This window comes from Bemisia tabaci, chromosome 4, assembly GCF_918797505.1.
Source record: "Bemisia tabaci chromosome 4, PGI_BMITA_v3".
Taxonomy (NCBI): domain Eukaryota; kingdom Metazoa; phylum Arthropoda; class Insecta; order Hemiptera; family Aleyrodidae; genus Bemisia; species Bemisia tabaci.
Genome location: NC_092796.1, coordinates 35,138,659 through 35,160,582, shown reverse-complemented (window position 1 = coordinate 35,160,582; position 21,924 = coordinate 35,138,659). Strand labels below are relative to the sequence as shown.

Sequence of the window (21,924 nt, the reverse complement as noted above, 5' to 3'; positions counted from 1 at the left end):
AGTATGTCACAGAGAGTATGTTTACCAAACAATGCTGTACTACCCATCCCAAAAATACATTTTTTTTCAAAAACATCTGACAATTTCTAACCTCCAAATAATTTCAAACGTAAATAAAATAAAAAAAAAGAATCTGACTCCGAGCGAACTTCCTCCAGGTTCTTCAACTTCAAGTTTTAATTTTTGTTTTGGTTTGTTCAATCGTTCAAAGTCTGTCTGATCGCGTCTAAAATTTTGAAAACTTTTGTCAGATCATCAGGGTGTGATTCTTGTAATGCAGTGGTACAAGTTCTAAATTTTAACGCAGTGTGCATCATGGAGAAACTTGACACAGGTTCATTTTTTATCTGCTCTATCTATTGCACGTTAGCATTACGGATTTATTTTACACCAAGTGTTCTAAGATAAAGCGAATCGCCTTCAGAAAAGGTGGCTCAGGAGCCTGGGCTCGGGTTATATCTGTGCCCAAGCTATGGCACAAGTTGATCACAAGTGTCAACTTGGCCAGAACGATATCCAATGGTAGATATAGAACACTTTTCCCGCAAAATGTATGCAAGTAGATCTGTTTGGCTATTTTGTGCTAATATTTTTTTCCTCGTCATTTTGCAAGAGTAACAGGCACTGAAGTAAGGCAGCAATGACTTAGCTTAGTCAGAGTCTCATTTCTATTTAAGCGGCAACTGAGGCACTTGCCGAAGTATGAATTGCAAAGAAAACAGTCGATACTTTATAACACTCCGTCATGTTTCACATCCTATGTCCTTGCTCTCAGAAAACAAATCGTCACCTTCCGGGCAAAGTATCACAAGCGCCATGCGACGTTTTAAAAATTCCGCCGCTGTTTTATTTTTTTACAGAGAAATTATTCAACGAAGCTGTCCGAAAATTTCCCTGAATTTTCTTTGCGATGCCGATAAAATTCAGTGAAATTTTGAAACAAATTCAACGCATGTAGTATGATCCCCTTTAAATTTAAAATTTATCAAATTCGGCGCCCTCCAGGCGGCAGCCAATCCCGTGGGAGCACTCTCGAACCCAGAAAGTGACGCCATAGGTGCTGCTTTCTGGTTGGTCGAGAGTGCTCTCAGTTCGTTTTTTGGCTCGTTTTTCCTGGATGTGCGAGTAAGTCGTTTGCTCTCGATATTTTTCCCTTTTTGGGGGTAATCCTTGCTGATTACCCCCCATCTTTCATTGGACGGGTCGGAAATGTTTCTGTAGTTAAATTTTTGGTCACGCCAAACTAAAGTTTTGTGTTTCTTGTTCATTTTCATCCCTTCTTCATTTGTGGCATGTGGCCTGAGTCTCTAGCCCGGCGCTCAGCAGTCTGTTCTGTTACCCCACATCGCTTCACAACCAACAATTTCTCTGTAATAAAATAAAATGGCGGCGGAAATTTTGAAGCGTCGCATGGCGCTTGTGATACTTTGACTGGAAGGTGACGAAATCAAGAATCTGCTGAAGGACACCTTCATTGCGGAACTCTATAAGAAAGTATTCAAATTGTATCGTTTCAAACTTTCTATATGTACGATTTTTTTTAAAAGAAAGAAAATGAATCAAAATCTAGTAAGGCGTGATATATCTAGCTTGTCCTCACCATATTTTAGTGACCTTGTAAAAATTTCAAGTGCTGATGTTAATTTTTTTCCTGCTTGATTATGAAATATGTACGGTACTTTATATAATAAAAAATTTGCCTACAGATTTGTGGTTTTATAGTGAAGTCATTGAACTTGTATTTTACTTTGCCCATGCCACATTTGTATCCAAATGAATACATATTTCTTGCAGACCCGAAATAATTGGTTATCACTTGTGAATTTATCTCCTAAGGAACAGCAGATTTAAAGAAAATTAATGAAATAAGCATCGGTCTTTTACATTTTTAGGTATATGAAGAAGCATATCACTAACTGAACGCAAATGGTACAAGTCTTGATCGTGGTTTTTCAGTATTCTCTACTTTAATCTTCCGAAAAGAAATAAGTTAATTTTATTGCTTGAAATTCGCACAAATATTCTTGAAATAGATAAATATCTACATATTTTTTCAGGAAATTTCTGGGTCAGTTCTCCAGGGAAGAAATTAATTATAATGGGAAGTTAGTATTGTCACAGACTGACATTTTGTGGTTTCCAAGTTTACCTACGAGTTTAAGGATACATCAATAATATTTTATACATCGCCTATACCTCATTTGTATCATGTTGAAGTTTATTATATTTCCATTTCTGACGTCTGCCAGTTTTTCACATTCAGGAGTTACCAAGAAACGAAGCCTCAGTGTCGAGCCGGACGATGACAAAAATGAGGAGGTTAATCCACAAAAGCTCAAAACCGAAGCTGGGTCCAAACCAATATCTTTTGATCTCATGAAAAAGAAGTCCAATATCAAGCCAATTAGCATTAATCTCAAAGCTCAAGTAAGTTTCCTCTGTTATAATGTTTAATAATATATTATTTTTATCTATCGGTTTGATCACATGGGTGGGACTTAGGGAACTTTTTGTGGAGGGGGGCAGAAAGGCACCTTATTAAGGAGGGCCTAGGGCACTGGAAGACACCCCACTAATGGGGGTTCTGAGGGACTCTACCAGTTCGAAAAGGGGATTTAGGGTCTAAAGGAGGCCTGCTGGGGAGCCCCGCCACAAAAATTTGAATACCTAAATTGTGTCCTCTCAACTGAAACTTCAAACTGATCTTGTTAGAAAGTTTAACCACTTTTGAGTTGCTTCACACAAAGCACCACTTCCTGAACATGAAGCGAGTACAATTTTCTGAGACATGCTTTGCTGTAAGCTGTTGGGTTGGAAAGGCCCTAAAAATATTCATAACATCTTAACTGTAAAAAATTGCATAGCAATAGCTGTCTGCTTTTATCGAACTTTGCATGCAGTCATGCCATAAGTAATGATTCAGTTAAGGTCAAAAGTGGCTCCAGACATATTTTGATATTTTACTTTTTGTCTCTCTCGAAAATCTCTTTGATCCTAAAGGGAATGTACAGACAAAAGTTGAAATTATGGGAAGACATTTCGTAGTCTTCAGCATTTTGGTAGGTCATATATTTCTTAGTTTTTTGAAGCATGTGTTTTCTTCATTTTCAGAAAAACCTCTCGTCAACTACTACAACTTTAAAGACTCCCTCAAAATCGGTGGCTGCTGTTTTCAATGATGAAGAAGAAGAACCCGAAGAAATGCCTCGAGAAGCAAGGATGCGGATGAGAAATTTTGGCCGGTAAGTTAAATTCTCTGTATTAGAATTATTCATCATACTTAGCTCAAGCTGATAGCTGCAAAAATTTGTGTTTTCAGTGTACATTTTCTTGGGATTATATCTGAAAATAGAAGTGACTTGAAGGTAATCTTGACGAGGGATCCAAATAAAGGGCGCAGTAAACCTGTCAACCATATGAGAAGCAAAAAAAATGAAAACAAAAAACTAGCTTCGTAAAAAACTAAAACTAAAACAAGACTCAAGTAACAAGTAATACAGGTTCATCTGTGTTTGAGAGAGGGGTTTAACAATTTTGAATACATTTATTTATGCACATCCATTGCTTAATGCTTTGTGTATTTACATTATTATTTTCAGAGATACGCCCACCTCAGCAGGTCCTAACTCCTTTGGCAAAACCAAGCATGGCTTCTGTGATATGAAAAAAGTCTTTGAAAAGCAGCTGCGGGAAGTGGCTGAAAAACATGCTGACAACTAGTACTCCCAAGTTCACCTTTTCTCCAATGGCAAAGCTTAAATAGTTGTTTGATTTTCTCTTGTCACTTCTGCAATGATGTTGTCATTTCTATACAGCTTATTACTGAGGAAAAGTATTTCCGAAACAGGCTCTTGTAGGAGTCTCTCTCAGAATTTTCAACATAATCTTGGGTACGTGTTTCGAGACGTTGCCAAGCCAGGCACTCTAGTTGGGTCACATTTACCAGAAGGGAACCAGCATCATTCGTCTTTATTGTTTTCAAAATTTTGTATCTTCTTCTTTGCATCAAAAGGTATAAAATTCAAATGTATGTACAGTAATAAAATTTACATGATAATTTCTCTTAACATCAACAATTTTTTGCTAGATAAACCAAAATTATTTGCTGTTCCAGGAATTTTTTTAGAGGTAGATCAGAGATGCCACTATCAGGAAATACTAAAAAGCCTGGGAATTTTAAAAAGTCAGGGAAAATGGCAAAAATCTCAGGGAAGAATTCTTCAGTCACCTTTATTTGCTTTCTAGAGTGAGTTTAACGCTCGAAATAACCAATTTTCCCTGAAAACTATTTCAAATCGTGTCTTTTCTACCATGAGAATTGTCAAGAAATTTTAACAATATGTGCTAGGGAAATATCAAAGAAATTACTTTTCTAAATTCTGTGACAACCCTGAAAAATGAAGATACACAATTTTTACAACACTGTTATCGCGCTGGTTCCCCTCTGTTAGATTTGATCAAATTTTCCTTTTGAAATGCGTGTTTCTTAACTTTTTTTCTGACAATGCAGCTAATTTTTGTGCATCTTTTATCATGCGAACGAGTTACAAAAACCCTATCCTTATCGAAGTACCCATATAGCATAATCCGGCGTTTTAGGTCAAGTTAATTACAAGAGGGGCAGAATGTCTTTATTTGCTGAGCGAGCATGAGCCTTGGAATTGCAATAATTAAAAGTAGCTTGGTTCCTGACTGATACGCAAGTAAATGCAAAAACTCAGTTGTAGGAGTATGTTTTAGCCTTTGATGAATTTTCATCTTCCTAGGGCAGTCTTGTACTTAAGCCAGCATTGACATCATGACGTCCCCGTAGGTACTATATATTTTTTTCTTTTTTTTCTTCTCGAGCTGTCGCAAAATTCTGTTTAAAAATATCAGTGTTTTTGTAAAGCGTATTATCATGTGGACTGCATTTTGCTATTGGAAACTACAATGTACCATTAGTTGCCCAATGAACACGAGTGTATTTACGGATGGGCAAGAAATTGTAGTTCCTAATTATAAAATGTAGTTCACATAATATATGTGGCCGGATCTGCTAAGAGAGAATTAATCGCACAGGAGAAAATTTTCTGTAACTTTTTGCCAACACTTGAACCGACCTAAGAATTTTGGTCTTGGAACCTCAGGACCAGTAACTTGTTCAATATTTGCAATTTTAGAATCAAGCGTGCAGCAAAATTTTTAAAGTTTCTTTTTTCTCACTTTCGCAAAAAGTTGGAACAATTTTTTCCAGGAAGGTAAGGTCCCACTTCACAGATTCGGTCACATATTGTATTAGAAATTTCTGAAATGTTTAGGTAAGCCTGTTAATAAGTTCTTCTAATGAAGGCTATTATTATTCCCTCTGAAATTCTAAAAGACATAAAATGTACCGGAGTTCCTTTATTATCTGCACTTTTTATTTGAACTCAACTATTTGTAGCTGAATATGAATGATCAGCTTGTATTTTAAAACATATTTGTAGGAGGTAGCTAGGTCATCATGAAGTATTACTTCCTTTATTTATGTCAATTTTTCAATAGGTACATATCTATGATGAAACTGCAGAGTTGCGTATCTCATTTGTAGTATTTCAAAATCTTGGTTCTCATTTCATTTTATCAAAGGAGAAGAAACCAACGCTTTTCTCGAAATTTTCATAGATTATTCGCCATTCAGAGAAGAAAAATAGAGAAAGTTTGCAAGACAGGATGTTTTGTATTTATCCATTTACTATATAAAGTGTGACAAAAAGTTTGTAACGCCACAAACTGAGACATGCGTTTCTGCAGTTTCACCGTTTATATGTACCCCGTCTAATAAGTTTACTTTATTCCCTGTATCGTTCATGAAATTTGAGTCATCGAAATAGTCATACGTAGTACATTTTATTTATTGATTTTTTCCATTATAAATCTCAACATTTCTTAAATCTCATTCCAATTTCACATCATTGATTCCAGTAATGAACATATCCGTGCTTTGTGTGGAATTTTAGTAGAAGAAGAAAAAAAAACTATCCTTGTACGTTTTCCATGATGCAAGGTTGTACGTATGGATTGCATCTAGCAGAAGGGAACTGCGGTTTGATTACAGTGTTTTCATAATTTTTGAACTTCCTCCATGCCTTCAAAAATAATAAATATATGTACGCGCAACCATGAGATTTACAGACTTGTTTTCCTTTAAAATCAAATTTTTTGTTTTTACTTTAGACCTTTTTCTCAGATCTAGATGAAGATGCAAGATTTTTACAACACTGTAATCAAGGTAATTCCTCTCTGCTACATGGGATCCATATGGCTCTGAGTAGAAAAAAGTTTCTCTGCTTGTGTTAACAGAATCAAGAACTTGGCAATAGTAGCGCAGTTTTTCTCGTGAATGTGTGTAATCAACCCATGTACAGACAGACGGTGGAACTACCAAACCATTTGTACTTTAGTTTGCAATATTTTTTTGTAGAATAACTGATCATCGCTAAGAGAATAATTTTGCATCATTATTCCTTGTCTTTTCAAGAATATTTTCTGAAAATTTCCTGCAGAAATGTTGATTAGTCGTCGTTGAAAAAAAAGAAGAAAAATGACGAAAATATCGAAACACTGTGCGAGATCCAAGTTCTTCCAGCTTCACGGTCTATATGACAAGCGTGACATCATATGATAACATTAGAACCACAGTAGCAATCATTACGAATCCATTTTCACATTCATCAAGTCTCAAGACTGAATGGAGACTCCATGAAGAAAATAATCCCCATCTTCTATGTAGAATAGTAATCAGCAACCTGAATACATGCCTTCTAAATTTTCTTTTGCTCTAATTTCCAGCCTTGACGATTCCAAGTATTTTTATTAGTTTGAAAATTTTTGTTCCTCCATGAGATTGTGTAGAAAGAGTGGCACCTCACTTCTTGTGAATTTTTGTAAATAAATTCTTGACACCGCTGGGCAACCTATCAACCAGAAGTTTTAATTACAGCATCATTGAAAATAATTCGGTTTTGATCCGGAAGAACCAACAAGTCCAATTTTTTTTTATCTCTGTTAAAATAAACAATTCTTAAATTGATTTAGATCAACCGTTTCAAGGGTGCAGAAAGTTTCAAGATGGCCCTCTTTCCTCCGGCCCTCTTTCCTCCTAACCAAATTTTTCAATGCTGGACTAAATTTACCAAGTTTCTGAGAGAGGTATAACACTTTTTGCAAATTTCCTTAAATTGCTCACCATGCCTCCTGTCATATGTATCATGGTCAACTAGAGCAGGTATTTTCTGCCCCGTTAAATCATTCTTTTAAGTGCCCAAGTATGGCCTTAAGGACTCCTCACTTTAAATGAAAAACTCATGATAGTCACTAATCAATATTTTTCGTTTCCATTCTTTCGTCAGCGAAAAGATTGGAGTTTTTAGGAGAAAGAAGTTAATAGAGAGTTCCATAAAATAATGGGAAAAACTTTAAAAATGCAGCCTGAATAGTCTAATACTGTAAGTGACAGCGTGTAATAGTGCCACAAATCCACATTTCTCTGAAGGAAGATCAAAGCCAGAAGTAATGATGTCTTTGAATTAGTGTCACAAAATGAACTCTCTGTCTTGCCAGGCTACATTGCTTGTAAGTCATGGCCGAGCATTCCGGAATTATCTTCCCTTTTCTTTTTAACTCTGAATATGTAACCCTGAAGGTAATCAGAACACACATTTCGATGGCCAATGTGCGGACCCCCGTATCTCCATTTGCAACGTCATAGACTTCCTGTCATACTTTACTTTTTCCTAAAAAACTAGTCAATATAATTCCTCAGAAACTCCATCAATATTTCTTCTCTTTTAATAGAATGCTCTGCATGAGTTTCAAGCTGTGAAGTTAGCGTATTTCTCTTAAACAAATCATATAGATGGAGCGGAGATTTTGAAACACCGCTCTGGAGGTATGTGGTTTTGAACTTTGACCATCGATTTGTCTGAATAGAAAGCCCGAAAATTATCTTTACTTGATAAAAGACAATTTTAGAACTAAACTAGAAAAGAAATCCAAAAAGGGAACTGGAAAAACAAAACTTTAAAACAGCTGACGCTTGACGACACTGCGCCAACACGCCCCCTCAAAAATTAATCACTTGTTAAATTTTGACATCTAAGCGCCAAGTGTCAACACGGGCACAAGTGCTGTAGGAATGGTTCCTGTGCTGCGTTGTCAGATTAATTGTTGCATAAGAGGTTGCCTTATGGGTGTCTTAAAAAGGGAGAGAAGAGAGAGGAGTTGAAAGAAGGGTGGTGAAAGAGTTGGTCAAAATGCCTCACACAACTAACACTTAATTAACCATGATGGAGAGAATGTGTGGTTGGTTGGTATAGACACGTTTATTTGGTGCTTTTAACATCTGAGCCATTAACACCTTAGAACAGAAATTAACAAATTTAAAAAGTAGGGTTCCTCCTTCAAAATGGTGAATGAAGGGAGTGCAATCATTGATTTCAATTTCCCCCAAATTTTTTGAATTAACGCGGTGCTGGCGCCACCGCCGTGCCGGCGTCGGCAGCCAATCGGCAGCGAGCTTCACGCAAAGTTGCCATTATGAATGATTTTCGAGTCGTAAAGCATTTCAAAACATTTCAGCTCTTGACGCTTGAGGAATTTATAGTTTAGGGATGAGGAAATAATTTTCTGAAGAAAATACCAAGCGAATAATGAGTGCTTGCGAAGAGTGTGCGAGAAGTTCTATCAATCTTGGCAAATTTTTCTAGTCTAGACGCCGGTTTGGCAACACCGTTTGCTCCTTGCGGCCACTCAACCTCAAAATTGTGGAGTCAAGTTCAATCCCCGAAATTTGTGTTGTGTGCTCGTAATTCCGGCATTGAATGAACGAATGAACTTCAGCTTTAAATTCGGTAAATATCAGTATTCACAGCTCTCCGGTTTTCTATTAGAACCTCACAGTTGAGCTTCAACTTTGCTTTTTACCCATAGCTTCTTTCGATTGCCCATGATGGATGTCATGTCCACCATCACACCCTGCTACTTTTACTTACATTTTGTTATTATGATTCTGCTTTCAAACTGACAGTGGACTGTCAGTTGAGCTTTTACAAACTTTTACCATTATTGTATCGCCGAGGCTACCTTATATCATTCTATGGGACGAATTTTTTATGAACTTTACTTTTCCTTCAGTATAATATTGTTGTGGATCAGCGAACTTGCCTGTAAAGGACTGACCATCTCGATGCCACTTTGCATGATTTCATACCTCCTAACTATGTACATTAATAGCTTTAACCGGCTGTACTGCTTAAATATTCTAGTTATTTCACGCTTTCAAACAGATACTTTTCTCTGTCAGCCTAACACCATTGATTAAGGTTTTCGGAGAGCATCCATTCTTGAAGGAAAAATTGGACCTGAGTCAAACCAGATTTAGCCAGGCTAATTTTATCCTTTCTCTACAATTTTTATCATCACTATCTATTTGCTTCTTATTTTCTAGACTCTGTACGAGCTTCTTCACAGCGGAAAGCTATTGATTTATCTCTTTCAAGATACTTGCTTAACCTTTTCTCTTACTTACTGAGCTGGTTGAATAGTAACCTAACCTTGCGGGTTGTTGTTTTAGTGAGTATTCCAAGGTTTTTATTTCAATATTTGCTGCTGCCAGTTATGAAATGCTTGTTTGTAGTCATGTTGGCATAACTTAGCATTACTCTCTTGTGGCACTCATGCTATCGAATGTAAAGGGTTCCTTCTGCAGGGCATTCTGCAGAGCTCTTTGAAGTTTTATTTTACCCTTATTGTGACATTGATTTTACATCATATTCAACTTATTATTGGGCAGATATTAATGCACCAGGATTTTTGTGCTCTTTCAATGATCCATGAAAATTATTCCCAGGAAATTAAATGTTAAAATGTCTCATGATATTTTGTCGGAAACATGAGATACTATTAGAACAGAACACTGCAATTAAAATGCAGGCATCCCTTGTTTTTCTACTTGCAAACTGTACATGTAGCAGTCAAATGTGACAAAATTGAATGATGTCACCCAATCCAAACGGCCTTTGTGCAGTATAGTGCCATAGCTTGATGTGCACAAAGGTTTTGTTTGCATCCAGATGAACTTCCTTGGGCTTGTGGATCTTGTTTAGTCTACAGTAGTGAGGCTGCTGACAGTAGTTGGTCCCTTGCTATTTCTCTCAATCCATGATATCCACTGGAATTTGTAGGGGATGTAATGGATCCCTGCCATCTCAGCATTATCTTTGAGAGCTTTTTTTTCTAACTTCGGAGGTTATTTCCTCGAAAACCAGTGGTACCATTGTGTTCCTTGCAAAATTTTTTAATCTGATATCATACTTAAAATTGCAAAGCCCTGATACTTGCAAGATCTTTTGGAAGTCAGCCATCAATGTCTATCATATTGTCAGTCATTGAGTCTCATCGAATTTTGAATTTTATCTTAGATTGTTCATTAGTATTTTTTTTTTTTTTCAGTGTTTGCATGGCTAATTCAAACAAGACAAAAAAACAGTCACTGAAGCTCAAAACTTGTAGAAAGGATCATGGCTTAGCAACAGATTCCAACACTGATAGCCGTTTTCTTACATACTGTGCAAGGTGAATTTTCCTTCTTTTACTCATGCAAAACTGCAATTGAAAGGGTCCAAGGGAAAGGAATTTTCTTAAGTGCACCCCAGCATTGAAAAAATTTACCATACAACTAAATTTTTTTTAAAATTTAATAATGATTGTATACCTTTTGTGGACAGTTGTAGCAATTTTTTCACAATCTCCGAAAATTTCTAAAGAAAGTTTGCAGCCTTTTTGAAGTAAGTAAATAAATTTTCCAACGGAACTTAGCTATGCTACAATGCAATTATACACCCCTCCCCCTCTTTTGGCTCTAATCCCTTCAAGTTCGCAAGATAACAGGGCTCATGTGTTTTACCGCACACTTTCCTGTAGGAATGGAAAGTTTATGTAACAACTAAAAAGCGTCTCAAGCATTGAGTTAATAATTTTTCAAAGCAAGCATGGTTTGAAGTATACAAGTCAAGCTTCTTTCCTGAGTCCTGATCAGAACAAGTTACATCGAATAGTTTCTCAAGGTAGGACTTTTGATAGGTCTTTCTAAATTTAGGGCCTTATATCAGGATCAATCGGTAGTTCAAAGTAAATCAAAATTTTTATCAGTGAGGGCTCTTAAATTTCTGGTCAGTGGTAGTTCTATGGCTAGGCCAGTACATCCGAATGATAAGTAATCCACGATGTACATATCTTTACAAAGTTCGTTGAGGACGGATCCTGTCAAATCGATTTCAGTATCAAAAGCACTGTATGACTAAAGAAATTAAGCACTGTAGTATTAAAGAAATAAAAAAAAAGGACATATATTCAATTCATGGATGTTTTTAAAATATTTTTTTGCACCACGGTAATCCTTCGCTTCATTCTCAGCTCATCTAAATTTTCACAATTTTGGAATTGGTTTTGGTTTCATTTAAGATTCGCATATATTAGATGCTGCTCCTAAGTTTCTGTGTAGATTTTCTCTATCCAACCGATGGCAACCATCCCTCATTTTGTATATATTGATGAGGAGATTGCTTGTCCTGCAGATGGTCATGGACACATGTTCAAGAGCAAGATTGTTACAATGAAGTATTACTGAGAAATTTGTGGTGTTAGCTAGGGGGGCAAGTTCTTTGTCCTATTTTTACTCAACAGTTGGGCCAATAGTGGTGTATTGCTGGAATTAATAGTCTTTACAGACTAGCATGAAAAATATGTTTTTCGAAGGTTCAGAAAGCTTTTTGCCTCCCACTTTGAAAAACTCTAATTTCCTTGTCTTTTAAAAAGTGATCACTGGTTTTTTATCTCCCTCCCTCACTCACTGTCTCTATAAAATTATCTGCCATTTTGCAGAAAAGTAGAGTTTTTGCTTCTAATCAAATTGGGTGTTCAATCAATTGAAACTTGCTTACAGACTGAGTTGCCCAATTTTGGGCTCGTCTAAGTGTGACCTGTTGGTTGTATGTCAAGAATAATCTACTTCTCAGATGTTTTCTCCCTCGTGTGAAGGAAATAATTAATTTTGACCATAAACTCAATTTAACTGTCTTTTTTATCAAGTGTAAATTAAATGCAATAATTTTTAAAAATTCATAGTAATAACTTGGGTGCCAGCACATCTTGTTACACACATACGACAGTGGCAGAAATAACTCCTATAATTTGGTGGATACGTTTTGAAATCTGTTATGATATACAGAGTCAAATTCGAAGTCTAAGAAATCTGAAATAGTTTCTTTTAAAAATGATTTGTCTGATAATATTAATCGAATAACTTAGCTGATAATTTTAATGTTTCAGTGCTTCTTCATTCCCGCCACTTCCTCCAGTATCGAACCTCACTGCTGTTCAACGGCTACAAAGATTCAAAGTAAGTTTATGTATCACAGATACTCAAAATAAGTTTACAAGACCTCATACTTCAATTTGTTGTCTCCCGCTTGAACGTATTTCGTCTGTGCTGTCTCAATATTTCTTGGACATTTTCTTTTCTCATGGGAGAACCACTACCCAAATTTGTTTAATTATTTTAAGTCTTTTCTAAAGAGTGTAAAGAATATTCACTGATAATTTGAGGTAAATTCATCTGATGGTGCTCCCATATAAAAATAGAATATCAGTAAGCAAGTATTACTGAAACATTGCAAGCAAGGTACATTTCTTCAAATGAGAGTTGACAAGTTATTCTAGATGGCAACTGTTTCTAGATCCTGATTACTAAATTAATCGGCAGATATTCCTCTTGACTCTCTCATCAGACTGCTAAAACATTAGCCTAAAACAGGCTTCTTCCATCAGTAGATTCACATGTTGGTTCGAAGTGTTTAGCCGAGTGGAATGTGAATGTTCTCAAAATCACCCTCACTTTCTAACAGCTTATTAATGAATATTCATCAATTTTATTATAAGGTCGGATTAGGTAGTTGAAGCAAATCAACATGATTATTGTCAAATCCTAGGAATTTTCAACCAAAATTCTCTGAAGAAAAGGCTTTAACTTCGAATTTGTTTAAAAATAGTTTGATTCTCCTCTTGATAAGCATAAAGAATATTAACTATTTGTGTGTGGGGAAGGCATGGATGAATATACTTAAGTGTTGGTTCAAGTAAAAAATGGGCATCACATAACATTGTTAAGTAGGTATAAAATGAAATTATTTGACTCAACAAAAGTTGTGCATGGTTCCTATACAGTAATACTGTATACAGTAATACTGTATACAGTAATACAGTATACTGTAGTATGGAAACCTGAGAACTGAATCTCTGAGTGAGAAAATCCATCATTGGCTGACAGGATATTTGTACCTTGAATCATAGATTTTCTCTTAACATCATGTATCCTGATATTTGAATGAAAAACCTTTGTGCCATCATTGTGAGCCAAGTTTCAAATTTCATCTTCATGCTTCGCCGCAGAATGTGAGCACGAGACAAAAAGCATGGAAGGGGAAAAATGAAGAGCCTTTGTCTAGAAACTATATTGAGAGAATTACTATTCCCTCTCATAATGCTTTTTATGTTGTTTGCGTATTGCATTACTTCAGTTCCCTATCAATTAGTGTGTGCTAGCTCTGTTTCAGAATTATAGTCCAGCCTTTTACTCTCTCATTCCCCCAATGATTCTGATCAATTTTATGGGTCTTCTTCTAGATTTAAAGAAGTGATATCTCTTACCTAGTATCTATTTTGCAGTCTCCTCTTAATAATTTTTTTTTTTTTTATTTATTTACTTTTTTAAAATATTGAGTTTTTCTTGTATTTACCTTGCATGGTGAGATTATGTATGCCAAAAAACTAGGTATTGAAGAATGTATTTCAATGTGAAGTAGTTTCCAGGCCTTTAAAATAATTATTTTTTAACCAAACTAATACTTACCTTCTTTCTTTTGATCCAAGCTTTTCGTCTGAGAAATAAAAGTGTAAGTGATAATTCAGAATTTCTCTCACTCTTTGTAACCACAATAAGAAAACTTAAAAAGAAAAAAATGCACTCTTCCACAAGGAGACTTATTCTTTTGAAAATTGACAGGTGTTAGTGTTTTATATAGATGGTGTTTGCACCACATGAGCATTTTTTTAAAATAACAAATTCCAATATTCAGCTGAAATTAATCTTCGAATTACATTTTTTATAATAATAAATTTAGACATATTACAGGAGTGTTATACAATTTTCAGCAAGCAATCCATCATATTCCATTGAGGAGAAGTGAAAATAAGCAATCCTCATCACTAATTATCAAAAGTTTTTAAATGGCAAAATTGAAAAGTTGTCGAATGTTTAAGTATTGGGCAAAGATGCATGGACTCAGAGTGCAAGCAGTTCTTGAAGAGGCCGCCATTATGGTTGGCAGCAATCTTATCAGAGTTAATCAATTAACTGGAAAAAAGACTTTTCTACATGTATTAGTTAAATCCATTGAATCCTAAAAGATCAAAGCCCAGTAATCTTAAAGGTGTTCAAAGGCACACTGTCGAGCATACTGTCTTTTTAAAAAGTGCATGCTGCTATGTAGCTGTGTGTTCAAATCTTGATACAAAATTCTTAAAAAAAATTCAGTTAAATTAATGTATTAATTAATAATTCTTGTTTTTTTCAGGCTATTTGTAAGAAACAACAGTTTGCTGCTTCCAACTACCGGAAGAACAATTGTGGAGCATCAGGGAAGAAAAGCCTCGGTGTCACTCTTATCGTGAGGAAGAAAGGTGTTCGAAAATCAGTAGCTAACACTCCAGGCAAATCTCCTTTTGTAAGGTCTGCCCGAAGAAAATCCCTGAAGCGAAAGTCTGTTTTATATCAGAAGAACTCTCGAGTTTTAGACCTTGAAAAAATGACGGAAGTAGGTGGATCGGTAAATGAGATGTATACGAATGGAAACACGGGGTTCGAAGCTGCTTTATCTCCCGAAAATATTCGCGAATTGAAAAAAGAAGCCGCCAACATTGTTTTCTTGAATGATAGAAACGGGGAGCAAAGCACAGAACCTTGCCGACCGAGGCCATCGATGGAATCCTTTGTAGAATATCCTGATGAAAATGGCAGCAATGCTTCCGAGGAGATTGATGTTGTGAACGGTAAGCATGAAGTACCAGTAGGTCAATTTCCCACCAACAGACATGCCAACGGAGAAAGCAATGGTTATGGAGCCTATCACTCCAGTAATGGATTTGACAATTATGAGAATGGAAGTTCTGATGATGATGATAGGAAGACTGAAATCCTGGGCGATGATAGAAATAGCTGTGAGATGACAGAAGATGTCGCTAGTAATGAAGTTGTGGAGACGTCAACAGTTGATTCTATTGAGGACAGCTTGCCAAAAAGCAGTCCCTCCTCAGTGGAAAGCACTGATGATAAAAACGAAAAACAAATTGGTGAGAGTCTAGAAAGATCTTCCAGAGATGATTTGCAAGATGACAGTACTGAGTTTCAAGAGGATGCAAGTTTTGACGCGGTCCTGCAAGTTGCTATTGAAGATGGCTCTTCAAACGCAACCATAATTGAAAACGTTGAAGAAGAAGTCGTTTTAGAGGTAAAGAAGACTCCAGCCTCAAAGAAAGAAGCCTCCAAACCATTTACTGAGCAGGCAGAAGAAGACTCTCGAGAGATGCCCGTTTTGGCAAATGAACATGCTCTCTCTGAACAACGAATGAATGAAAGCATGGAAGAAAGTGATTCAGATTCACCTAATCTCCGCGAATCCTTTGTTAAATCAAGCCCTGAGAAGTCGACCTCCAAAACTGTGAAGGAAAAAGGCAGAAAGAAAAAATCCCCAAAACCCAGCCCTAAAAAGCAACGGTTATCGAAGACTCCACCTTCACCGAAGAAAACACCTCAGAAAAGAAAAGCATCTCCCAGTCGTACAGTTAAGAGCAAATCAAAGAGCAAGAAAGAAGTTCAACTTTCCACCAGCTCTGACAGTCCCTCCCAAATTTTAACGGAAACACAAATCCCTGCGGAGTCCAAATCAAAGACGCTTAGCAATGATGAATCAGAATTGAGGCAGAGCGTAAGTATGGACATCACCCAGGATGAACCGGCACCTTCTCGGCGATCAAGCAGAGCCAGTCGGTCGCGAAAGGACCCTGCCGTCGAAGCTGTCATGTCAGTGGATGAGGCAATTGCAAAAACTCGCACCAGCAGTGCAGCAGCTGTAGACCCAGAAGAACCCTCCACCTCCCAATCACCGAGGTTGAGACGCTCACAAAGGTCCTTCTCCCCGTCCAGGAGAATGCCACTTAGATCATCGCGACGAAGTGGAGCCAGTCAGCGCAGCACAAGCCAGATTGTGAACCCTACGCCTGTATCGAAAAGGAAAGCTGAACCGGAAGAAGACGACAAAGGAGATGACAGCACCAAGCGCCCTAAGACGGAAGTGTTTGAAACCCCTCGCTGGAAATTCCTCTCATCACCATTCAAGAGTTACTGGTCGCCCCAGCTGACAAACAAAATCCACTACAAGCAACCAGAAACTCCAACAGAACAGCCAGAACAACCTACGAATTCTAAGAATGAAGAGACACCAAAAAGTCCCTCCAACAGCGAAAGCCCCAATACAGCCAGCAGCAAAAGTTGGTGCACTATTGCCTAAATGGTGCAGCAAGTTGGTATGATATCTCTCTTCGGGCATACAATTTGACGTATGTGTAATCTACTTTCTAAGCTTTTAAAAAAAATGACAAGTCGGTCAAATAACCGATGATAGTAGGGCATTGTATGATATTAGTATTCTGTGTCCTTTGGCAAGTCCTGCAAGATTTCTTATTCTTCTTTCGAGTCCTATCAATAGTTGAAGAAAACTGAATTTGTTTGTGCATCTATGATATTGATACTCAACATGATCAAATCGTTGCTCCTCCGACAGTAAGATGCATCTCAATTTCTATGTTAGCCCCGTTCACCATATAACTTCATGCTTTCTGGGGCTCATGTAGAAATGGAAGTACGCCGTTAAGTCAGAGGAATGACAAAATAGGAAGTTTCTTCAGTTCTATTTTAGTTGCTAATGGGTTTAAAAAATGTTCTTATTTTAAAGAAGTTGAAAAATTCTCATGATTTTCAATTGAAGAGTCTAGTTCTACATTCTCATTCAGTTTTCTTCTACCATTCATAGAGCCTCAAATGGAAAAGGGAAATGTTTTTTTTAAGTTTCTCTTAAGACTGCAAATTGACTTAGGAGCAAGATCCTTTGCAGCTGTTTTAACATTTAACTAATCCCGTGAGCAAAACTGAAGATTTGTTTACTTTATCAATATTTTTGTCAGTACCTCAATGTCTTGCAGTCAATATTAAGCGGAATGATGCCACAACCAGTCTGTTTTCCTCAGTATGTTGTTGCCTACTAAATTTTCATTATCTGGTTGTTACATAGTCACTGATTGCGTAACCTTGAGATTTGACGAAAATATTGATAGACAGACAATGGCTCAATACCAGCCACTTTTTTGCCAAGATTTATAAAATTTAGGTCAGCTCATTTGCTGGATATTCTTAGTGCACAAAATTAGAGTATCCTCAATTTGATTGTTCAGTCTCAATCGTCTCTTTAATTTGATCGCTGCACTTTCACAGATGTTCTGAGAACCAAGCAAGGCAATTGAGGAATTTTCCACTAGTTTGTAAGACTTGGAAGATAACCGGTTCGATTCATAGAATAAGCAGACTTGACTCTATTGGCCTTGTCTTGGTTGAAGCCATGCCAATTGCAATTATTATTGAGACTAAAACTGATGTGTCTTTCTGTATTGTTGGAAAGCTATTTCTTGTATCGTCTGTTGCAATTGCTTCAAATCACCAAGCTCAAGGAGAAGTGATTTTTGGCTGTAATATCGACCGTCTAGCAAACCTCTCTCTTGTCTTGCTTGATAAGTAAGTTCTCAGAAACTATGGGCAGTTAGTTCGTTAAATAACTATGTATTTCCCTGTTTTCATTTTTTCAACCTATTAAAGGTAAAGTGGGTATCTCTCTCATCAATGATGCTTATTCATCAATTTATTTCTCTATTTTTTGTTTTAGCGTTTTGATAAATTTTAAGTTTATTTTGTTTTATTCTGTTTATTTGACTGTTCTAAGGTTAATCTTTTTAGGTTATCTGTGTTATATTCCCAAGTTTAAAAATTCTGTGATGCTTAATATCTGATTTTCTAACATTTCTCTCACTTCGCAATTATCTTCTCCCCTGCATGGCATACAATAATACCGAACACTCAAATATACCCCTTTCTTCCCCTTTCCCCCTCCCCAAAATTTGAAGAGAGAAATTAAACAAAGTAAAATATGTCAGTAATAAAATTGTTTGACGTGTACGGTACTCTTCAAGGGTCTGATGCACTAAAATAGAGTCAATTAAATAGGCAACAATTGAACGGCAGTTATTGAATTAAAAGCGATGTAAGTAATATCACATAATTTTTATCCTCCACAAATAAAAGAGAAAACATTTTATCGAATATTGATTTCTATGGAATGTGTAGGCGGATTATACGAACAGAAAGGTTTTAAGGCACTCAAGTAAAATTTAATTCATTTTGGGAGACTGACTAATATTTCTTCTTTTTTGTAAGATTATTTGTAGTGAATAAAATATTTTTCTCATTTTTAAAGTTGCTGTATCTGTGTCGATACCAGAACGGGAGAGGCATCAGCATCTTATTTAAAGTCATAAATAGATGTTTAGAACTTGAAAAAATCGGAAAATAAGTTGCGCAAATTTTGATATAGGAAGATTATAATGGCATTTTATGGAACGAACTATATTTCCATCCCGGAGAAACTTCTTTACCATGTTATCAAAGCAGATGGTAGTGCATGCTTTTACTTCTTTCATTTTTCAATTTTGACCAAGTTTTAGTCAGTATTTTTGTAATATCTCCAACCGTTCCGCAACTTGCTTTTTGAAAATGAGAATCGTAGATTTATCTTAAGTAAAAATCGGAAGTTTAGTCTCTTTCTCTCATCCCTCTCAACACTCTATAGTGTCTTATTAGTTCTGCAGTGTTGCCTCTTTTTCGTGTATAGCCATGGACTGTGTCACTTGTAATTTTTTAGGTGTGCACTTAACTATTTTAATTTTCTCTATGTTTTTCTTAGAGTTATGTTTCAAATCAGTTATTATAGCTAAGGTTTCCGTTTCAAGGATGGAGAAATTATGTTGAAATATTTCGTTCAAAATTGATAGTATGATTGTTTTTTTCTTCTCTTATTTTCATAAGTTTCCTCTATAACAAGTAGTTTTGAACTCATTCACCACTATAGGAGTCATGAATGGTCCTCAATGTGATGTCCAATCAGAGAAGGGATTTTAAACTTTTGGGGGCTCAGCAGGCTGTTGATAGGCAGTGTGATAGACAAAGAAAGATATAGAGCAATCCTATCGGTAGAAGCGGGTGGTTGCAATGGACAAAGGAAGTAAGTCATAGAATAATTAATGGCAACCCATCAGAGACTCTGTAGCTAGTCCATTATTTTCCACCAGTCTATAAGAACTACCTATCTAACTATAGGATCACTAAATTTTCTCTTTGTCTATCGATCTCAATAATTAGCCTGCCGGAAGATTTGTCCTCATCTCAGCCAATTGCTTGTGGTGCTAGTGTTATGTGTAGGTCACCTCTATTACCCTTCTTAAAAGAGTGCAGTGCGATGTTGCCACGTTTCCTGTGATAATTCAAGAGACATATTTTGAGGCTAAAGCTGCGTACTTTGATGATTCCAACCAATTAAAATGAAGGGTTCAGTTAATGTCATTTCGCTGTGCTTTTGTAGAGCTTTGAATTAATGGAATTGATAACTGACTTGACCTTGGTGGTGAATGTGTTTAAGTAAATTCGTCATGTAATGGAAAGAAGATAAATCAATTGTCGTTTAGTATTCAATTCTTTAAATAGTTAAATACACTTTTAGTCACTATGTAATGCGCAAATACTCTGTTAGTTTTTTTTTATTGTCTCGAAGATTTTAATAAAATCGCTGTAAGTCCTCTCAGCTTCTCAAAACACTCATCTGACAGGAGAACATATAGATGTAGACAAAATTTTCAAAAGTTTGGAATTTCCTGGAAATGAAGAATCACCGATACTTCTGAAGAGCTATTTTTCAAATAGGACATTTTCAAAAGATGGATAAGTTCTCACTTTTAATTTGAGATTAATTGCTCAGAAATTCTTCATATCTTTGTCTTTGTGATTTTGAGAAATGATTGTTTTTGTAAAGCGTGTTTAGCAAAAAATTCAAGTTTCATTCAGAAGATATAATTGAAATATTTCTCGCTTTTAATGCTAATTCAGCCTTTTTTGCAAAATCATTGTTAGTTTTTTTTTTTTTTTCGTTATCTAAATCTATTGTGAAAACAATTAGTTTATCTCCTAATATCAGCATCTAATGAATATGCAAATCTAAAATTTCAAAGGCCCATTCTTGGTTCATTTTTGAACTTGGTGCCTCTAAATGCCCAATTGGTGCCCAAAGCAACCATCAAGTTTTTGTTCTATGGGCCGATCCCATCTTGTTTAAATGTTTAGTTATTCATTTTGTAATTTTTCTTTTGTCAAAAGTTAATCAATTGAGGAAAGGAGTTTAAATATTTGGAAAAAAGAAAACCGTGCAAAAACTTAGTCTTCCCTTAGTTGGCAAGGCTCAATTTTGTTTTGTTTGGGAGCTTTCGTTCTTCTTGTTGAAAGTTCGACTTTACATTGTAGCAAATTTCTAGAAATTTGCATCTTTTCCTAGTGGATTAATTTGTTCGGTAGCAAAGTTATATTGAAGGTTCCAGCTTTGAATCTCACTCTTGATACATATCGATTGATTATGAACTACGAGAAAGTGAAGATCATTCGGTCTTGTCAGAAAAAAAATGATGGCACTGAAATTGAAGAATCTTCTGACGTCAATAAGAAATGACTCTATTTGTGTACATTCTCTTCAATATTTTTTTCTGCTGAAAGGAAAAAATTGATAGTATTATTTAAAGAGTTGAACTTAGGACTATGTGGTAAAATAAAATTATAGTACCATTTTATATTTATAATTTACTGTAATTGTCCATCACAAATTTTTGTATTTTAGTTTCACGCAGTATCATGAAACTTCTTATAGTTTCTAATATTTCGAAATTTTCTTTTGATGTACTGATAGGTAAGACTTATCCTCTTCAATATCTTTTTTCTCTTTTTCTGGGCAAGCCGTTATTCTTTTGTGTATTGTTGTAGGCATAAAAGCCACGTTTATAATAAACCACTTTTTATAATATTTGATTCAAATTATTTCCCCTGTATCTGAGACTTACCATCATGGAAAAATAAATCCATTTAAATCATTTTAACTCTAAAGTATTCCCATCATATTTTTGGAAAAGTTCTTAGGGAAAAAAAGAATGGTGGCAATTTCCAATTTGTGACGCACATAGGCATAATACGGTGTCAATATTTCCACAAAATCCATAATTCAGAGTATGGCCAATGAACCTATAACATCCATTATTTTGCATAATTCATTATAAAGTATAGTTTTCAACACTCTTTGAATGACTTTTCTTCTATTAGCCGCACAATTTTCAAGAAAATCAACATCAAAAATAGGTAGTGTCCATCTATATACTATACAAAATTCAAAATGCCCCAAATACAACCACTTTTTTCCCCTCCATGTCAAAAAGTGTCACAGTTGAAAACTTCTTGAGTCATTTCTGAGGCTTATGTTTCTTTCCATGGAAGCACAGCTTTATTGTTGTTTCAAGCACTCAATTTTTGGACAACAATTGGACAGATACAGCTGGAATCCTCCTTTCTACACCAGACGCTAATTCTCTCTGACGTCTTACTTTTTAAACAAAAAACAAAGCAACATAGAAACTTTTCATTTTTTTAGTTGA

General features: G+C 35.9%; 2 protein-coding genes across 4 annotated transcripts; both read left to right on the top strand.

Moving 5' to 3' along the window:
• Positions 1-129: 129 nt before the first annotated feature.
• LOC109030144 (PEST proteolytic signal-containing nuclear protein) lies at positions 130-6,941 on the top strand. The gene is made up of 4 exons (XM_019041004.2): positions 130-334; positions 2,264-2,427; positions 3,112-3,242; positions 3,600-6,941. Exons 1-4 carry the CDS (start codon positions 316-318, stop codon positions 3,718-3,720), a joined length of 435 nt encoding a protein of 144 aa, XP_018896549.2. The 5' UTR covers positions 130-315; the 3' UTR covers positions 3,721-6,941.
• Positions 6,942-8,725: 1,784 nt separating this feature from the next.
• On the top strand, positions 8,726-21,302 carry LOC109029737 (uncharacterized). 3 transcript variants are annotated; one of them, XM_019040374.2, is made up of 5 exons: positions 8,726-8,873; positions 9,470-9,594; positions 10,474-10,596; positions 12,352-12,421; positions 14,655-21,302. In XM_019040374.2, the coding sequence occupies exons 3-5, from the start codon at positions 10,481-10,483 to the stop codon at positions 16,644-16,646; spliced, it is 2,178 nt and encodes a 725-aa protein (XP_018895919.2). In that variant the 5' UTR covers positions 8,726-8,873; positions 9,470-9,594; positions 10,474-10,480; the 3' UTR covers positions 16,647-21,302. The 3 variants fall into 3 exon arrangements, with proteins under 3 accessions (XP_018895919.2, XP_018896000.2, XP_018896074.2); XM_019040455.2 differs by lacking the exon at positions 9,470-9,594 and having other exon boundaries at positions 8,731-8,873; XM_019040529.2 differs by lacking the exons at positions 8,726-8,873; positions 9,470-9,594; positions 10,474-10,596; positions 12,352-12,421 and adding an exon at positions 13,373-13,973.
• The last annotated feature ends 622 nt before the right edge of the window (positions 21,303-21,924 follow it).